The 19,559-nt window shown below is 55.8% G+C and overlaps 1 protein-coding gene across 26 annotated transcripts in view; it reads left to right on the plus strand.

Moving 5' to 3' along the window:
* Positions 1–19,302, plus strand: part of Zmynd8 (zinc finger MYND-type containing 8) — a 105,692-nt gene extending 86,390 nt beyond the window's left edge. For 16 of the 26 annotated variants that reach the window (XM_047535220.1, XM_047535245.1, XM_047535253.1 and 13 more), the window contains 7 exons: positions 3,735–3,815; positions 5,744–5,822; positions 8,465–8,704; positions 10,053–10,213; positions 11,154–11,220; positions 16,113–16,193; positions 17,794–19,302. In XM_047535220.1, coding sequence (XP_047391176.1) covers positions 3,735–3,815; positions 5,744–5,822; positions 8,465–8,704; positions 10,053–10,213; positions 11,154–11,220; positions 16,113–16,193; positions 17,794–17,927 — 843 coding nt within the window. In that variant the 3' untranslated portion in view covers positions 17,928–19,302. The remainder of the gene's footprint in view (positions 1–3,734; positions 3,816–5,743; positions 5,823–8,464; positions 8,705–10,052; positions 10,214–11,153; positions 11,221–16,112; positions 16,194–17,793) is intronic. The other 10 variants (XM_047535241.1, XM_047535252.1, XM_047535256.1 and 7 more) reach the window with 3 other exon arrangements.
* The last annotated feature ends 257 nt before the right edge of the window (positions 19,303–19,559 follow it).

Below are 19,559 nucleotides of genomic sequence, written 5' to 3' on the forward strand. Positions count from 1 at the left end.
TCTCGCTGAGGCTTCGTCCTTTCTCTTTATTTTTTATTTATTTATTTTTTTTATTGTAAACAAATGGGATACATGTTGTTTCTCTGTTTGTACATGGCGTAAAGGCATACCATTTGTGTAATCATAAATTTACATAGGGTAATGCTGTTTGATTCATTCTGTTATTTTTTCCCTTCCCCCCCACCCCTCCCACCCCTCTTTTCCCTCTATATAGTCCTTCCTTCCTCCATTCTTGCCCCCCTCCCTAACCCTAACTCTAACCCTAACACTAACCCCTCCCACCCCCCATTATGTGTCATCATCCACTTATTAGCGATATCATTCGTCCTTTGGTTTTGTGAGATTGGCTTATCTCACTTAGCATGATATTCTCCAATTTCATCCATTTGCCTGCAAATGCCATAATTTAATCATTCTTTATGACTGAGTAATATTCCATTGTATATATATATACCACAGTTTCTTTATCCATTCATCAATTGAAGGACATCTAGGTTGGTTCCACAATCTGGCTATTGTGAACTGAGCAGCTATGAACATTGATGTGGCTGTATCTCTGTCGTCCTTTCTCTTTAAAGCAGCACTGGGGATGGAATCCGGGGGCGCTGTACCAGCAAACCACATCCCAGCCCTTTTTATTTTTTATTTTGAGACAGGGCCTCACTAAGTTGCAGAGACTGGCCTCAAACTTGTGATCCTCTTGCCTCAACCTCCCAAGTTGCTGGGATCACAACAAATGTGCACCACCATGTCTGGTTTGGGGTTATTTCTGTTAATGACTTTGTAATAGCTAATTAATAATAATCCAAATATTTGGTAAGTTACTTCCGAAGCAGTAAGAGTTTATCCTTAACTAATAAGCAAAGTGACTTTTTCTTATTTTTCTCTCCTATTTCATGTGTATGTTTCTTACTTGTAGGTGGGCACAACACTTCCTTTTATTTATGTGCTTTTCTGTGGTGCTGAGGATGGAACCCAGTGCCTCGCACGTGCCCAGTGGGCTGCACCCCAGCTCTGCTGTTTCTCCTCCTTCCTTCTCTCTAGGTGCCACTGTCATCTGATGTCCATAGTTAGAGCTTGGCCACTCAGAACAGTGCACACGTCCCTCCACAGGATTTCTGTGGGTCAGGGGTCAGGGCTCTGTGGGCTGCTCCTCCTGCTTCCGGACCCTTCCAGCTGAGCCACCGCATCCGCCTGGGTTGGGGGCCGGTCACTAGGCTGACTGGGAAGGGTCCTCTTCCAGGCTCCCGTAGGTGGTCAGGTCAGCATTCGCCCTCCGAGGGTTCTTGGCCAGAGGCCTGGCTCCATTCTCCCCGACACGGCTGGCGCTGAGTGTGTCTACTGGGACTGGCTCGGTGGCGCCCGGGCCGGACAGCACTCCTGACCTGGCTCAGCGTGTGTGTGGATGCAGAGCCCGCGGCTGGCCGGTCTTGTCCGCAGACTTGCCCCTGGCTTCTCACAGTAACTGCTCTCCAGCTGCGTCCATGGGTCGTCAGAACCTCCGTCTCGGCCACCACTGGGTTGAGCGTGTCGGTCCCCCTGCTGAAGACCAGGGTCCCTGAGGTTCAGAACAGGGAGGATTCCAGGGTGGTTTTCCTACCTGTTCATCACTTGAGCTAGTTTTGACTTGATATTTTTATTTAAATTTCATTCCTGTTATTTAAATCGATTTAGTTTAAAAACCTAGATAAAACCAAGTTTGATTTCACCAGCTACTGTTTGCGTCGAGGCTGAGCCTGAGGGAGACTGGCGTCAAGGAGTTACAGCTCTCGCCAGCAGGGGGCGCCGTCCTGCCGACGTGCTCTGTGGGGTTGGGAGAGACCTGAACCTGCGGCTCACACTGAGCCCACTTCCTTAGCTGCCGCAGCCGAGGCCCTTCCGCCACCTTCTGCAGCCCCTTCCCTCTGAGGCAGGACAGGCAGGACTGGCGTTTGGGGGAGGGACTCTGATGAACTTCTCCGTCTCCGAGGTGACTTGAAGCTGGAGTCCCAGGTTTGTGTGTTTTGGCAGAAATGCCCTCTTTATTAATCTCGAGGTCTTGGCTATATTTGGAAGTCAGAGTCAGTCACTCCACAAATCCATGATATCTTTAAAATGGAATGTGAGCGTTGCGCGAGTGGCGTGTTGAATTTCCCCCACTGTCTAAAGTTCTCTCGTAAAGCAGTTTAATTCAATGTGTCATATCGACGTGACTGGCAGCAGAGCCGGGGGACCCGTGAAGACTGGCCCACTGTGAGGCCACGTCCAACAGGAAGTGCGTGCGAGCGCTGGCAGCCCCTGGCCAAGCCCCTGCAGCAGGCGTGGGGGGGACTCGAGAGACGTCTTACCCATCTGACTCCCTCTGGGGTGAACGTGGGGTTCCTCTCTGGGGGCTTGGCAACTGTTATGCAATTGCCTGCTCGCAATTTTTTTTCTTTTTTTCCCAGCAAAACATGACAGGAGCAGGAATTTCCTGTGAACACCTCCAGGGCAGGTCCTGCACCAGTCTTGGCCGGGTTCCCTCATGTGACCTTGCGCACACCCTACAGGGGGCGCCTCTGCCGTCCGTGTTTTATTCCAGGCAGAAACTGAAGCTTAGGGAAAGGAGAGGGGTAAGAAGTGGTGGCGGGACAGAGGCATCGGGGCAAGGGTCCCTTTGTCCTGCCTTCTCACTGAGCTGGTGCTTCAGGAGAGACCTGGCCGGGGTCAGAGCAGGCCCGAGACCCAGGCCTCTCTCCTGTGGTAGGGGAGGGAGGAGAGAAATTCTTCCCACACACACATTTGGTCGGCAAATCTCTGGGTGCTGCCACCCTGTGCTGGGCTGGTTTCAGGCTAACTGATGCCTTCAGGGACTAGTTAAAGAAAAAGAAGAGGGTATGAACTAGCCAGGCAGTGCCCTCTGAGGGCATTAAAGTGCAAACAGCCACGTCCACATGGTGGGCTACAGAGGAAGGAGACGACACCGGTGGGTACGCCCTGGAGCCGGCCCCAGGGCCTGCCTGTGTGTGAGTATAAATGATAGGCAGCGACCGGAGTAGAGAGCAGAGCTGGGCACAGATTGACAGCTGTGCACGCCCCTCATCCCAGCATCGTGGAGGCTGAGGCAGGAGGAGCTCAGACTTGAGGCCAGCTGGGGCCACTTAGTGAGACCCTGCCTCAGTGTGAAAAATAAAATGGACTCGGGGGAGCTCAGAGGGAATGTGCCCCCGACTGGCATCGATCCTCAATACCAGAAAAGGGCCGGGTTGTCAGAGACCCGGGGGGTACATGGTGGGGCCGAAACGGGGACATTGGAGGGGTGAAGACTAACAGGGAGTAATGAAAATGTTCTGGAATTGATCCGTCGTGAGGAACTTGTCACTTCCCTCGGTGGTTTGTGTGCGTGTGCGCGTGTGCCGGCGAGTGAACCCAGGCCTTGTGCGTGTTCCGCGTGCATGCTGCCACTGTGCTGCAAGCCTAGGGGTATGGGGCTAGCATTCAAGTTGTCCACTGCGTCCTCAGCGTGCGACAGTCTGCGGGTGATCCTTGCCTGGTTCTAGGTTTCTCAGTGACACTGGGCTGGTGGCTTCCTCCTGGCCTCCACCCCACCCTACGCTCCTCCTTCTTAGCCGTCATGACAGTCAGAGGGTCCAGCATCTTGGGAGGGACGCAGTCACTTGGGGTTGACGACCCCTGCGTTCTTCGCGTGGGTGTCGGTTCCCGTTCCCTGGAGAAGCCACGGAGTGAGACCTGGACTGCTTGTTCTTATCTTTCAGATGATGGACGCGATCAAAGGAACGATGACGGAGATATACAACGATCTTTCCAGAAACACTACCGGAAGCACGATCGCTGAGGTTGGTGGTGACGCGCGCTTTCCCTGTTTGCGGCGGACCTTCGTAGGCCGCTGTGAAGGTCGCAGGGGCATAGGCTGCCCTGGGCCCCTCCAGGCCCTGGCTCCAGTCGCCACGCTCTCCCTGCTGGCCGTGGGCGTATGTGGCTGCTGCTTCACTTGGCGGCACAATCCGCAGCTGAGACTTGCCGGGCTGTCTGTGGTAAATCCACTGCTAATCAACGAGCCCAGTCAACCCAGCAGGATTAGTCCGTGGGGGAAACTGGAAACCCCTATTCCTTTTGCTGGACGCCTTAGTCTTTTCCATAAGTTTGGACTTTTCTGTAGAAGCGATCTTAATCTAAGAGTTTGCATGCCGGAGTCTCCACAGTTACGAGACAGCCCAGAGAAGCTTCAGACTTCTGGGGAAGCGACTTCCTAGCACAGTGACCTCCCCAGACTCCCTTCTCCAGCTGACCGACCTGAAGAACGTGCTGCTGGCTGTGTGGCTGGAACAGTGTGGGCCAGGTGCTAGCGGGTCACCCGGTGACATGCAGGTGGCAGGGTTTCCTGAGGTCATGGGAGGTCAGACAGGAGACTGGGAGTCCCAGGCACGGGCACTGACAGGGTTCTTGGCTTTGCTCAGACAGAGGAAATCTTCAGGAGGGGAACCTGGTGGTCTCTTTAGGAGAACAAGGTGAATGGAAAGGTTTGAGGGGCCCCGAGTGAGATCAGGGGATGGTGCGTGGGAAGACTCGCTCGGTAAACATAAAGCACCTGCGCATATTCAGTAGTGCACGCTCCAGGAAAGCGGAAAGGCGTCGATAACAGCTTTTTAAAAAAGATATGCGATAATGGGAATGAACGCTGAGGTTCGAGGGTAAATCGATGACAGTAAATGAAACTTGATTGGCATTCCTTTTGGGGGATTAAACTTATTTTCAAAAAGTGCTTTTAGTGCACAGAGACTTTTGCACTGAAACGAGAGTGTTCGCGTGCTGAGGGACCTGGGCACTCCTGGCGTTTGTGCTAGGGATGCTCAGGGCCCGGCCTCTACCCACTAGGTGTCAGTAGTAATGCTCAATTGTGACGACCCAAAGTGACTCTGGACATTGTCATCGTCTTGGGTGACCAAGCTGCTCCAGTGGAGAGCCAACCCGGTAATCAAAACGCTCAGATCAATTCAGGCCACGTTTATTTTTCCCTCTCTCGGAATGTGGCTCCAAATCTATCCTTCCCCAAGGTGACCCTTTCATGTTCAGAGATGTTGGGCTTCGGGATTTCAGGTGAATGATTATGGAGTCCACCTGGATGTTTTATTAGGTGATCAGTCACAGCTGCCTTTATTTATTTATTTTAATTCTATTTTCTTAGACTTAACATCCCAAGCTCTGTTTTTTTGGTGGTACTGGGGATGGAACCCAGCGGTGCTCTGACACTGAGCTACATCCCAGCCCTTTTTACCTCTTTATTTTGAGACAGGGTCTTGCTCAGTTGTTAAGAGGGGCCTTGGACTTGCCATCCTCATGCCTCAGCCTTCCTGGTCCTGGGGGGACAGGCACGTGCCACCAGGCCCGGCTAGAATGATCGCGGTTGTTTTTAGTGGGGCCGGGGTGGAATCCGGGACCTCGCCACACGCTCCGCCACGGAGCTGACGCTCTAGCCCATCCAAACTCTGGATGTCGAGTTTATGTGAGAACTTGGTCCTCAGCTTCCAGGAGAGGCAGTCCCCACGCTGGTTTTCTGAGCCAGCATTTCTCGTGAGTTTGGGTTCCCGTGGTGTCCCCGTCTCTGGACTGGCATACGGGAAGGTCGGCGCCCATCCCGACTGCCTGAGTCCTCGGTCAGCCACACGAACCTGTAACCCTTCCGGCCTATGAGGGGCCGGGCTTTTGGGCCCCGCTGGGAACCCCTGGCCCGCCGCGGGCTGGTCAGCACCTGCTCCCGTTGCAGATCCGCCGGCTGAGGATCGAGATTGAGAAGCTGCAGTGGCTGCACCAGCAGGAGCTCTCGGAGATGAAGCACAACCTGGGTGAGGCCGGCCGGGTGCGGACACTCCAGCTGGGCTGGCGGGACGCGCGATTCGGGGCGCCCTGAAGCCAGGCGTGGTGGGAACCCTGCCTTCCTGGGATGCTGCCCACGGTCGCTGACTTAGGATGGCTCCACTTAAGCTTCTTCAGCCTCGTGGTACAAAATCGATGCGCATTTAGTAGAAACTGACGTTTTTTCTGAATATTTTTTTTTAGTTGAAGATGGATACAATATCTTTATTTTTTTGTGGTGCTGAAAATCGAACCCACTGCCTCCCCCGTGAGGGGCAGGCGCTGTACACGGAGCTGCAGCCCCGGCCCTAGAACCTGAATTTTGAACTTGTGTCTCTTCCTGGGCTCCTGATACCGGTTGGCAGTGGGTCACAGCTGTGCCATCTGGAGGGCGGACAGACTCCACGTGGCGCGGTTGCTAGGCTGGCCGGTGGGTTGGCGTGCCTCCTGGGGAGTCTCGGTCCCGGCGGGTGTCTCGGGACGTGGCTTCCCTGGGAGTTGAGCAGCGTTCGCTCTGGCTTCGCGATCCCACATCAGCAGTGGGATTCTTCTTCCCGATTTAGTTCCTACAGAAACCCTCTGTGGAAGGTTCTGTCGTGTCCCAGATTTCAGGTGAAGGCTTTTCTGTTGACCGTGGAATGCTGGCGCTTAGCTGCTTGGCCTGGCCCCACGCCCCCGGGGAGGGAGACCTGCTTTGCATTAGGAAGACCTGGGCTAGGTGGGCAGATCCAGCCTCCTGTACCGCTAGGACCAGCTTCCCCAGCACGGTGGAGGCAGAGGCTGCAGAGCCTCCGGAGCACCTGCTGCGAGCACCTCCGCTCACCTGTGGGTCGTGTCAAAGTCACATTGTGCAGAGCAGCCTCTGGGCCCTGCCTGGAGGGAGCACCCGTCCCTGGCCTGCTGCCACACAGACGCGCACGGGTGCTGGTGCCCTCTCCGTTGCCTGGCACCGACGGGTGTCTCTGATGCCCAGGTTTCAACACTGGCTGCTCATTGAAAAGATGACAGGGGCCAGAACCTGCCATGGCTTGCAGCCAGTGTCACAGGAGAGGTGGCTCCTGAGAAGGGTCTGCGGGATTCCCAGAGGAGAGGGCACCCACCCAGGCCCGCGTGGTTCTTGGCCTGCGGGGCGGAAAAGACTTTCAGCGGGAGCAAGACAGAGGCGGGGACAGGTGGATTTGGGAAGGCAGATACACCGTCAGGAGAGCGCGACGTGGCCCTGACTTGGGCTGGGGTCCCCTGTTCACAGGAGGGCTGTCCGGGGCAGCCTGGAGGCGGGCCCAGGTGGACCGCACAATTTTCCCGTTTTCCTTGGGCGTGTGCATTTCCCTCTCAGTAGGGCAGCGTGAATGGCTTGTGGGGTTTCCTTTAAGACTCGGCATTTCTCTCTCTGTCCCGAATCCCTCTGTCGGCTGGAGTGACAGGAGGCTCAGATCCTCCTTGGGTGGTTGTTTTCTTTGCCCCTTCTCTTCTGGGAGTCTTGGAGACTAAACTCTTGGGCCTCTCCGCTGAGCCACGGCTTGGTCCTTCTTATTTTTTTTTTGGTACCAGGGATTGAACTCAGGGACACTCAACCACTGAGCCACATGCCCAGCCCTATTTCGTGTTTTATTTAGAGACAGGGTCTCACTGAGTTGCCTAGTACCTCGCTTTAGCTGAGGCTGGCTTTCAACTCGTGATCCTCCTGCCTCAGCCTCCCGAGTGACTGGAATGACAGGCATGCGCCACTGTTATTTTTTATTTTTGATACAGGGTCTTTCTCAATTGCTGAGGGCCTTCCTTACTAAATTCTTGAGGCCGGCCTCAAACTTGGCTCCTCCTGCCTCAGCCTCCCAAATCTCTGGGACGACAGGCATGCACCACAGTTCCTGGCTGCGTTTGTCCTTATAAAGGATTAATTTTCTGAACTGATCTTTTTAAATTTCAGGAAGAGTATTTAAGGAACTGAAGAACGATTTATTTTCTTTTATTTTATCTAGGCCACTTGCGAATGATTTGCAAATGGACTTATTTTCTGAAGTAAATGGGCTTCACTGCCTGAAGTAAAAATAGAGCACTCTGGTTAGACCGAGTGACCCGGGAGTGTCCTTTTAGCGTAGTGATCATCCACAGAGTCCCTGTGATGCCTTTGACCTAGGGCCACAAGACACGCCCATAAGAAAGCACTTCTGAGTCCTGGGCCCCGCTCTGCTCCTGACAGTAGCGTACCTCAGTTTCCTCATCTGGGAAAGGGGTGGAATGGTAGTCCTTACCCCTCAACTATGAGAAGGATTTCACGGATTAATAAAGTACTCAGAGCCACAGCTGTAGATAGTAAGTATTTGATAGGGAAACAAAGTGCCAACGATTGTTTGACGGGTTCCTTTGAGGAATGTCCATGATGTCTCTTGGGATTGAGGATTGCCACGGGGTTCCTGTTGTCGCCATACTGGAACCCTCATGAACACGGTCGCGAGTGGCCCTGTCAGGTCTGAATGGACAATGCCCTGTTTATGGATGATGACCTGGGCTCAGAGAGGCTGTGTTATTGACCATAGTCACACAGCTGGCGGCATTTCCAAGTCAGGGTTTACCCCATGCCTGAGTCCGGGCTGTGGTCGGTGATGAAGCCTGCGCCCCTCCCCTCCTCCAGAGCTGACCATGGCTGAGATGCGGCAGAGCCTGGAGCAGGAGCGGGACCGGCTCATCGCCGAGGTGAAGAAGCAGCTGGAGTTGGAGAAGCAGCAGGCGGTGGACGAGACCAAGAAGAAGCAGTGGTGCGCCAACTGTAAGAAGGAGGCCATCTTCTACTGCTGCTGGAACACCAGCTACTGCGACTACCCCTGCCAGCAGGCCCACTGGCCCGAGCACATGAAGTCCTGCACCCAGTCAGGTAGCGCGCTCGCCCGGAAGGCTGGGGCGGGTGGCCGGCGCCCTGGGGACACACGAGCGAGGGTGGGCCCACGCACGGATCGGGCGGCTGACTCCTCTGTGGGACTTTGGAGCTTCTCTTAGGCTAGGGACGCAGCTCGGCACGCTGCTGTGCGGAGGGCGGCCCCCCCAGACAGAGCGGTCTGGCCAAATGCTAGGTCCACAGCTCTGAATGACCTGGAGTCTTAGGCTGAGGCAGAAGTGTAGTCTGGAACTGAGGTGCGGTGGAGACGGCAGCGGGGTCCGCGGGATTCGGGCCTAGCGCCTACAACCGCGAACACCACCTCGTTGGGATTTAGCAATAAAACTTCAAAGGTTAATCTTTACATTTAGTGTTTATGGCAGATGATTCTAGCTTCATGGGGTTGGAATGAAGTCTCGGGCTGGGGATGTGGCTTGGGGTTAGAGCGCCCTGGCTTCCATCCTAAGCGCTGTCTCTCTTTAAAAGAATTTATCACAAGTTTTATATACGTAACACAAGGTTGTGTGTCCATGGCAAAATTTGCAGAGGCGGTGTGCGATGATTCAGATTCGAGAAACGCCAGTCCAGGGCTGGCAGACTCTGAAGGGCTTTATAGCCAGAGTCTGGCTGTGTGCCAATAAAACTTTATTCATAAAAACAGGTCTCTAGTCGACTGACTCCTGGTCTAGGCCCCCAACACGCAGCACATGCCACTTTTTGTCACCTTCCACGGAGATGTCTTGCAGAGACTTTAATTCCTGCTGCGGTGGAGTTGCGTTCTGCCGGTGTCTTCCCTGCATCCTGGAGTGTGTGATGTGGCCTTCGCTGTCCCTTCAGGCTGGCCACGCTGCCCTTCAGCTTCCCATGTGGGCATGGCGAAGGCTCATTCATAAGTCACCCTCATACGTCCATGTTCCCCTGTCACCAGAAGCTCCGTGCCTCTGCCTGACGTCATGTTTCCCACGGTTCTTCCCACCTGCCTCAGGCAAACACAGGCGTCCGGGGCTCCGGTAGAACCAAGCCTTGGAGTTAAGGGGGCTCTTGTGGATGGATGTCATTTGCTCCTAGAACAGCTTTCCTTTCCAGAATGACTTAAAACTCGAATTGCTAAGTACTAAAAAGTCAAGACGCCTTCACACAGGATCTGGACTTCCAGACCCGGGACACCTCTGGGTACCTGGCCCCCCGGGTCTGCACTTGACCCTGGGTGGGGTCTGACTGCAGCCGTCCCCCCTCACAGAGCCTGGCTGTGTGGACTGGCGCCAAGCCACCCGTGCCATGGGGTGCGGAGGGGCCTGCGACCATCGTGCCTGGCTTCCCATGGCTTCTCTTTCCGCTTTGTCCCCAGCCACCGCCCCTCAGCAGGAAGCGGACACCGAGGTGAACACGGAAACTCTGAATAAGTCCTCCCAGGGAAGCTCCTCCGGCACGCAGCCCGCTGCCTCGGACACGACCAGCACCTCCAAAGAGAAGGAGACGCCGGCTGAGAAGAGCAAGGACGGTGGCTCGGTGAGGACCCCCCGTGCCTTGGCCAGTGCCACACCCTGTGTGTCAAGGACCCTTCCCCCCGTGTTCTCCACCCCCCAAGTCCCATGCTGTCTGGGGTTTGTCTGGAACAGGGGCCGAGGGTCTCGCCAAGGGCTCGTTCTCACCAGTGGATGTGTCGGAACGTGGAGGCTGGTTCGGTGTGTGCGGGACCTGGCAGCTGCTCCCGGGGACCCTCAAAGTTTAGAGCAGTGCGTCCAGTAGAACTCCCTGTGATGGGCGTGTTCCCTCCAGTGTGGTAGCCACGCGCCCCCGGTAGCTGTTGAGTGCTGACTGTGACTTCAGATTCAGTTTTAGTTAACTTAGATGCAAGTAGCCGCACGTGGCTGGTGCTGCCATTTTGGACCGTGGAGGTCACACCCGCTCCTCTCCCACCAGGCTGAATATGTGACATCGATTGTGTGCCAGGGATCTCGGTGGGGGGGAGGGGGCACACGGATCCTCTTTTATGTTGGTAGCCATTGCGGACTGTGGTGCGTGTTAGGAGAAAACGACATCATCAGATTATCAGTAAAGACCTCGGTTTCGCTGATGGTATTGCCTGATAAGAGGCTTCTTTGAAATAAAAGTGAATTGATTTTTTAAAGGAATGTACTTCCTTCTGTGGTGCAGCAGATATGTGAGGGTGCTGGTAGGTCAGCGGCAAGTTTAGGAAGCCGAAGGTTCTTGAGCTCAGACTCCAGCGGGAAGCGAGGGGCCTTCCCAGTGCTGAGTTCGGCCGATGAGTCTGGGGGCCGCAGCACAAGGTGTGGGCACACCTGTCCGACCTGGCCCCCCAGACCGCGCCGGGTAGAGGGCACCGAGGTGCCCTGGGGGAGCGGTGAGCACTCCCAGGACTCCCTGGGCTTCCCTGGGGGGCTCCGTCGGCCCAGTGCCCTGAGTCCATCTTTCTTTGTATTTCTAGACCCTCGACCTTTCTGGCTCCAGAGAGACGCCCTCCTCCATTCTCTTAGGCTCCAACCAAGGCTCTGGTATGTCGCCCCCTGGTGGGCGAATGGCACTTTCCCTCTCACGCGGGCAGCTCGGGAGCCATTTTGCCAGGGAGACCCAGGGTTCGTGGCAGTGGTTCTCAGGCTGATCTTGGGGTGCCAGGTGGGTGGGCTTGTGGGGTGAGGGTGTGGCTGGGCAAGGCAGTTCCCCGACAGCTCTGCGCACCCATCCGGATCCACCTGTGGTTCGTTTGTGGGGCCCAGGTAACATTATCTGGGTGCAGGGTTCTGCCCTGGGAAACGCCAGGGTGGGCAAAGCCCAGTAAAGCTCAGTTCCCGAGGGTCCTCGGGCCTCAGAGAGGTGAAGATAGGGTTGAGGCGGGCGACCTTTCCGGACAGCCCTTTCCTCTGGCGGCCCGTTGGGGGATTTTCTGAGACGTGCGGATCTCTTCTGGGTTTGAGCCCTGCTTCTTTCCCAGCCGGGTGGTCTTTTCCTGCACCTTCCTAAACGCGTGCTGGTCATTGCAGGCGGACTGAGGATGATTTGCTGAATTTGGTGGCCTATAACCTTTCTTCCTGCTGATTCTTTTTAACTGAAAACCAAAAGTTTAATGTCCCTTGTGCACGTGGAGCGCTTAGAGGAAGACGTGATGTCTTGTTAGGTGGGAAGGTTTCCTGGGGGGCAAGGCCTAGAAGGGCAGGGAGCTGGATGGTGTGGCAGATGCCAACTTGGCACTGAATTTGATTGAAGTGCCTATCGAGCACCTCCCTTCACATGTCCCCTGTGGTCCCCAGATGCCACCGGCATCCCAGATCGTTTCTAAACAGAGGCACGGCAGACTTGAGGTCTAGTGCACAGCAGCCCCAGAGCATCACACCTTGGCTTTGCTTATGGGAATTGAAGAGTCGCGACGTTGGCAGCTTCTTTCCTGATGGAACTTGGGAACAGTGAGCTTAACCCAGAGCTGAGCGGGGGGTGGGTGTGTCAGTCTTGGAGGTGCGTGAGAGGGTCCAAGCCGCTGCCCTGGGGCTCGGTGGAGGCGGCCCTGGGGAAGACTCGCCAGGTCCTGCATGTGGAATGCGCCAGAACAAGGAGGACTGCGCACAGCGTGGTGGACAGGAGGGTGTGGCCAGGGCTGGCAAACTTTCTTGTAGGTGGCCAGAGAGTAAACGGAGCACCGCAAGCTCCGTGGTCTCTGTCCAGTCGCTCTGCTCTGCCACGGTAGCAGGGAAGCCGGCGTGAGATGACAGGGACCGAGGGGATGGGGTGCTACTGAATCTGGAAGTGCAGAGGCAGGCGTGGGCGGTGCTGGGCCTGCGGCCTCTGGTATCTGAGCAGGTGAGGAAGCAAGACCGGGGGTGCCTGCGGGCAGAGCGGCAGCGGGGCCTGAGCCTGGCACGTAAAGCACCTTCTGGAGCCTCGAGGGGGCAGCGGATGCTCACTGGTGCTTCCCGAGGGGCCGGAGGCGCTTACCCCGCTGCCGCATTCCCCAGTACCTGGGGAAGAAGAGTCCACATGTCCTTCAAGGCGCAGGGAAGCCGACTCAGACGCCTGAGGCAGGACTTAGCTGCGGGTCTCTCGTGACCCCAGACTCGTGCGCGGGACCCAGATAAAATCACTGTTGCTGGAGGTCAGAAGTGGTCGTGTAACGGCACAGGTCTCGGGAGGTCAGGGCACAGATGCGGCCTTGGTGTTGGCGTCCGGCTCCACCAGCCTCTGCTCCTTCCCTCCTCGCTGGGCCCGGTGAGCAGGGCCCAGCCCTTCAGCCGCAGCCTTGCTAACGCCCGGCCACCCCGGCCTTCCTGTCTCTCAGCCCTGCAGCTTGACTGTACTACTCACCTGCACCCCAGCCTCGGCTCGGCTGGAGAAGCTCCCAAGACCACAGATTTGTCCCATCACCCCCTCAGACCTTGATTGTCGACCTCAAAAACACAGATGCTCACTGCCTGATCCTCTTCCCAAATCCCTTTCATCGGCCCCAAATTCCACCCTCCACCGTGGCGAGGTCCCTGTTTCCTGCTCCCTTTCAGACCCTTTGTCCTGCCTGCCGCCCTCTGTGCAGGATGGGTGGACGCTCTGCCTTTCCCTCCCAGTCGCTCAGACCTTGCTGCATCTGACCCGGGTCTTCCTTCCTGTCCTTCGTCACAGCCAGGTTCCTCTTGCTCAGCCGCTTCCTTCCCTAGGCCTTTAAATATGCTCATCTCTCTCCAGGTTCCTTCCTCCACCCACTTCGTCACCAGTGGGATGTTCTACGGTGAGGGCCCTGTTCTTGTATCTGCACTGTGCACACAGGTGGCCACTAACCACATGTGGCTGTGGAACCCTCCAGCTGTGACTGGGAATAGAGTTCAATATTTTATTTTAGTTTATTTAACAGCAGCCATGCTGGGCACAGTGGTGCACAACTGTCATCCCAGCAGCTTGGGAGGCTGAGGCAGGAGGATCACTAGTTCAAGGCCAGCCTCAAAACTTAGCAAGGCCCTAAGCAACTTAGAGAAGCCCTATCTCGACATAAAAGGTCTGGGGTATGGCTCAGTGCTAAAGTGCCTCTGGGTTCAATCCTCAGTACCAAAAACAAAACGAAACAAAGCAAACAAACAAACCCCAAAAGGCCTCTGTGACTAGGAAACCTGCCCCTCTGCTTCCCAGCCCAGCGATCTCTCCTGCTCTTCCACCCTGACTCCATTTCCCCTTCTCACACTCCTAAACTTGTCCCCCTGACTTTTGTTCAGATACTTTACCTCGTGTTGATGCTGACGGTGGTCACCATCCATCTCTGGGCCATTACTAAGCCAACGACATTTTAAAATCTAAGTGCTGCTGATTGCGGTGGTGCACACCTGTAATCCCAGCGGCTTGGGAGGCTGAGGCAGGAGGATCCGAGTTCAAAGCCACCCTCAGCAAAAGTGAGGCACCAAGCAATTCCGTGAGACCCTGTCTCTAATCTAAATAAAATACAAAATAGGGCTGGGGATGTGGCTCCGTGGTTGGGTGCCTCTGGGTTCAATCCCAGGTACCCTCCCAAAATCTACATGTTGTTCTGAGGCTTTGTTTTAGAAGAAACCAACATGGTGTGACTCGTAGGATTTCCATATCTGCAGGGGCCGCCCCCCAGGTGTTCTGTGAAGATGGAAACTTGGTCCCACTTCGGGGCCCGGGAAGAGGCTGGGCACGGGCACAGGAGCAGGCCTGGGGTTTGGCTCAGGGGTGGAGCACTTGCCCAGCATGCACCAGGTCCTGGCCTCCACCCCAGCCCCACCAAAACACCCCCCTCCCCAGTAAAATAAAATAAAATAAAATAAAACCAAAAAAGGCACTTTGGCAGAGCAGGAGCACCGACCAGAGGGCTCATCGCCAAAATGGAAGGGCAGGAGCGCTTGGAGCCAGTGGGGCCTGCAGGCAGGAGGAGCAGGCCGAGGGCCGGGCCGGGCCGGGCCGCCCTCCCGGGACAGCAGACCCCGCGCCCTCTTCTCTTCCCTGCTTTCTTGCCGAGGCCACTTGTGCTGAGGGGTCATGTCAGAGCAGAAAGACTCATCCTGGCCCGTCTCCCACATCTGGCTAGCCGGAGTCGGGGTGTGGGGGTGCGCGTAGCAGTGGACCATGGCAGGGGGTGTCGCAGCTGCCCCTGCCCCTACCAGGATGGCAAATGAGGAGCCTGTCGGGCGTGAGCCCCCTTGGTATGTGGGCAGAGGCCTCTCCTGCTCACCTTTTAAGATTCTACCCCAGCCTGGTGCGTGGCACACCTGTAATCCCAGAGACTTGGGAGGCTGAGGCAGGAGGGTCACATGTTGGAGGCCAACCTTGGCAACTTAGTGAGCTGTCTCAAAATAAAAGGGGCTGAGGATGTAGCTGAGCAGTAAAGCACCCTGGTTCAATCCCTAGAACCCGCCCTGCAAAAAAAAAAAAAAAAAAAAAAAAAAAAAGATTTTATGCCCCCCGTCCCCCCCCCCCCCCCCCCCCCCACACACACACAAGAGACTTTAGGCCGAGAGGAGAGTAGGACGTAGAAGAGGGCCACCGCCCAGGCCCAGTCTCCGCTGCTGTTTCTGACCCTTACCTTCTTATTTTCCAGTAATGGCCTATTGTAGCCATTGTAGCTCTGTTTCTTGATTTTTGTTTTTAGACAAAAGGTGAGCACTGAGGTCCCTCTTGTGACTTTTCCTCCTCCAGTATGACTTAGGCTACTATTTTGGGGTGACCTTGCAGGCCCAGCCCCCCAGCCCTAACCCCCACGAGCGCGCTGTGTCAGTTGGGGGCACCGTCCACTGACCTCCCTCTCCTCCCCATCGTATCCTGCTGGGGACAGGAGCACGCTCTGTAACCTCAGTCACGTCTCCTCCTGTCGGTCTCTGAGTCTGCAGAGGCGAAGTGCCGGTGGCCGTCTGCGTGTCCCGCGGTGGCTGTGGTTACGTCCCATTCTCAGGCTTCCCCCTTCTCACTTTCAGTTTTGTTCCAACCCCGACCCCACCGGTTTCGCTCTGGGGACCCCTTTCTTCTGCTCTTCGGCTCCTGGGCCAGATTCGCTTTGCAGGGAGGGTTCGCGGGCGGCACCTGCTCTGCCCGGCGTGCTCTGCCCTCTCCCTGCACCCGGAGGAGCCGCCTCTGGCCTTCATGGTCCCGGTGCCGCCTCCCACCGCTGCGTCCAGCGCCCCGTCTTCCTTGCTCAGTGAGGCGACAGGCGGAGCAAGCGGTCGGGCCTTACGTGCCGTGTGGCTTTCGGTTATTGTGCGCCTCCCGCAGCTGCGGTGCCTGCTGTGTGCGGCGGTCCTGGCGGGTTGACACGTGTCTAAAGAGCCTAGGGTCCCGGGGGCCCCAGGGGAGCGTGGGCTGTGAGCCAAGGCGCCTGGGACCGCGGCCGGGTGCGCGCTGGCGGCCCCCCGGGTGCGGCGCCGCGCCCGAGCCAGACCCTGAGGCTGCCTTGCTGTCTCTTCAGTTAGCAAAAGGTGTGACAAGCAGCCCGCCTCTGCCCCAACCACAGACCACCAGCCGCACCCCAACTACCCCGCCCAGAAGTGTAAGTATGCCCTGCTCAGCAGCCGGTGGAGCCTGTCCTGTGTGTGTCTGTCCCTCCCTGTGGGCCTGTCCTCTCCTGTCCTGTCCCGTGGGGGCTCCCCCGCGCTCTGCAGCTTCCTTCTTGGCTGCGCCTCTCGTGGCCACTGCCCGCTGCTTTAGGACCGAACCAGCGTAGGGCTAGGCTTCGGAGGGCCGCCTCCATCTGAGCGGACTGACACCAGCTGTCCCCCTCCACACATGGACGAGGCCACCCGCGCCCCCAGATCCCTCCGCCAGGCTGTGTGGCCGTGCTGCGCCCGGCTCCACTGCCTTCCAGTGCCCCAGCGGTCTCAGCTGTCACCGGAGCCCCAAGGGCTTGGTGTGGTTTCACCACTGCGTCGTGGGATTTTTCCCATGTGTAGTGATGACCAGCAGCATCACCCGCAGGAAGGTTCCAGAAGAGCCCGTCCTGCAGGCTTCCCGATGGGGAAGGGCATGGAGAATTCAGGCTCCGCCCCAGCCCCCTTTCCGCGGGCCACAGCACTGCCCGCTTTGGGCAGGCATTCGGTCACTCACAAGGTCTCCTGGTGACGCCTGACTGCGGCCCACCCTTCTGCACACCCTGGCTTCCAGAAACTGCCGACTTACCCACACAGGCCTTTCTAGGCAGCGAGAATCGCAGCCGCCTTAGGTGATAGGTCCCTTCCTCAGCCAATCCTATTCTAAGCTTGACCCTTGACCTCTTCCAGCCCTAATGTCCTCACCTCACCTCAAGAATACTTAAAATAAATAAATAAATAATAAAATCTGTCTGAACTTGGTAAGTGACCTAAGTACCGTGGGATCTTAGCACTGTGGGCTCTGGCTGCTGGGCTCTGCTTGCCGCTGTCCCTGGAGCCTGCGGACCTGGGCTGTGTGACCTGTGCCCTTCACTGGCACCTCCTTAGACTCTTCTTTCAACTCACTTCTCTCTCGGCTACCCACCTAGTTCTGTGTATATGTGTCCTTGAAGCCATCCTAGGTCTTTCTCTGGCTCTGCATCCTGGTTTCACCCCTAAGTGTGTCCTTCCTGGGAGCCCTTGGGTCTGTGTGTCCAGATGGGCTTAGCCACTGGTCCACGGTCCTTCCTGTTTATGGTCCTCCCCCTCGGTGGGCATGGGTGATTTGGTTCTGAGTCTTATTTTCAAGTTACCTCTAGATTGATGAGAGGACGTCTGTGGTGTAAGCACACCGCATGCCAGGTTCCAGGCCACACCTGACACAGACGTGCCTGGGAGTTAATGATTTAGCCCTCGAGGGATGAGGGTACAGGTCTGGCACAAGAAATGCCTTCCTGGGCAGCCGAGCCCCTCTCCCACTGATCTTTATTCTCTGAGCACGACACCCTACTGATTTTGGAACCAGTGTGTTAAGTCCTAAAACCCCTCAGGCAGAGATCCTAACTGTTCTTCCTCTGTATTCTAGAGAGCCACGGATTTAGGGAGCTGGACGGTGGCAGTATTTTAACCGTCTGTGTCATATGGAGTGGGGAGGAGGAGGTGGCGTCTGGCTAGGAGATCCAGCGGCAGGACGGCGCGACCCGCTGGGCGTGCGTGGGCTGACCTGTCGGCTTTCCTCCCCAGACCATCCCCGGAGCAGTAAGTCCAGTTGCTGGAGCGGCAGCGAAGAGAAGCGAGGGTCGGCCCGCTCCGAGCACAGCGCCAGCACCAAGAGCCTCGTCCCGAAAGAGTCTCGGCTTGACACCTTCTGGGACTAGGGGCAAGCTGTGACCCAGGCCACCCACGGGGGAGACGACTCGGATACCAGGCGGGAGAGCAGCCACCTTCAGACTTGCGCGTGGCGAACACTCAGACTTGGCCCCGCCGCCGGGGCCGAGGGCAGCCGACACTACAGGCGTCCCGAGCCGGTGGCCCGGGCACTGCTGGACGACAGGAGCCTGATGTTTAGGTGTAGATAATGTACAGTTGTGGATGTCACTGAATCTAGAGTACCTTCCCTTTTTATATTTGTATCGACTTTAACTTATAAAAAAAGAAAAACAAGTTTAAAAAAAAAAAAAAAAAAAACACCCAACAACAAAAGGAATGTTTGGCTGTTGAGGCGGGAAGGTCAGCCGGCCCCGGGCACCGCGGTCCTGGGGCTGGGCCTGGGGATCGCCGTGCACAGGTCCTCATCCTTGGCACCCAGGGAAGCGAGCCGTTGTCCTGCGTCTGTCCACAGCACGTTGGTCAGGATTGGATGGGCACAGCGTGCCAGGCCATCGGTCCCTTGCAGATACTACGTCACTGTGTTCCAACGTGAGCTCTCCAGACCGGGACACGTGCAGGGGTGTGTTTACCTCGTGTGATTTCAGTGATGGCTCCTAAAAGGGAAAAACAACATCCTTGTTTACAGAAGATGCTCAGGGGCAAGCAGGCCCCGCCCAGCTCCTCACCGAGCCAAGAACGCAGAAGTGCCAGGGTCAGAAACGGCGACAGAGAGTCTTGTCTTTGCTTTGTGGTTCCTTTAATCTCTCTCTCTCTCTCTCTCTCTCTCTCTCTCTCTCACACACACACACACACACACGTCAGAGATGCTGTACTTCCCAGAAGCAGGAACTCAAAGGCAAGAGGCGCACAGAGGACCCGTGAGCCCAATGAAGCATGTATGTATTATTTATATAATGGAGCTCTATGTTTTTATGTGAGCATGAAACAGTGGCGGTATGAGAGAAAGCAAGACCCGTCATGCTGTCTGTTACACTACGTAAGCTGTAGTACCATTTTGTATGTTGTGTAAAACAAAAAGCATTGATCAAAGCAAAAGGTGATGTATGTATATGAGAATATTAATTGTACGATATCATTCCAGAACATGCTGTTGTACATTTTAGTCTCGTTTACTTTCTCTTCATTGTTGATAAGAGGATGCAAACTGTACAGTTTCCAGCTAGTTACCCATATTAGAGAAGAAATAAGAAGAGATACTAGAAGAAAACAGGAGAGAAAGAACACTTGTGAATTGCAGTTGTCAAAAAAAAAAAAATAGCCTAGCTGGCCTTATTTGTGAAGCATAATTGCTTTTAGCATATGGAAGTATTTTTTCACATTTTCTTTGTATAAAATTTGTATTAAACTTAAATATCTTTTTGACAATGGTGTTTCTTTGTGACTGAGCCAGTGGACTCACGGTGTGGTCATTTGGGTTCTCTCCCTCCCTCCCTCCCTCCCAGGTTTTTCAGATTCTTCACCTTTTTTTAATTAAACTGTTTTGGCAAAATGGCTTGGTCGTCCTCGAATTTGCAGTTTTCCAGGTGGTTGGGATGGATGTCCAGGTTTGCAGCCAAACAGGAGGAGGGGCCCTGCGAGGCCAGCACCCCCCGCAGGGTGGCCCCTTATGCTTAGTGGCT

This window comes from Sciurus carolinensis, chromosome 2, assembly GCF_902686445.1.
Source record: "Sciurus carolinensis chromosome 2, mSciCar1.2, whole genome shotgun sequence".
In the NCBI taxonomy this organism is placed as follows: Eukaryota; Metazoa; Chordata; class Mammalia; order Rodentia; family Sciuridae; genus Sciurus; species Sciurus carolinensis.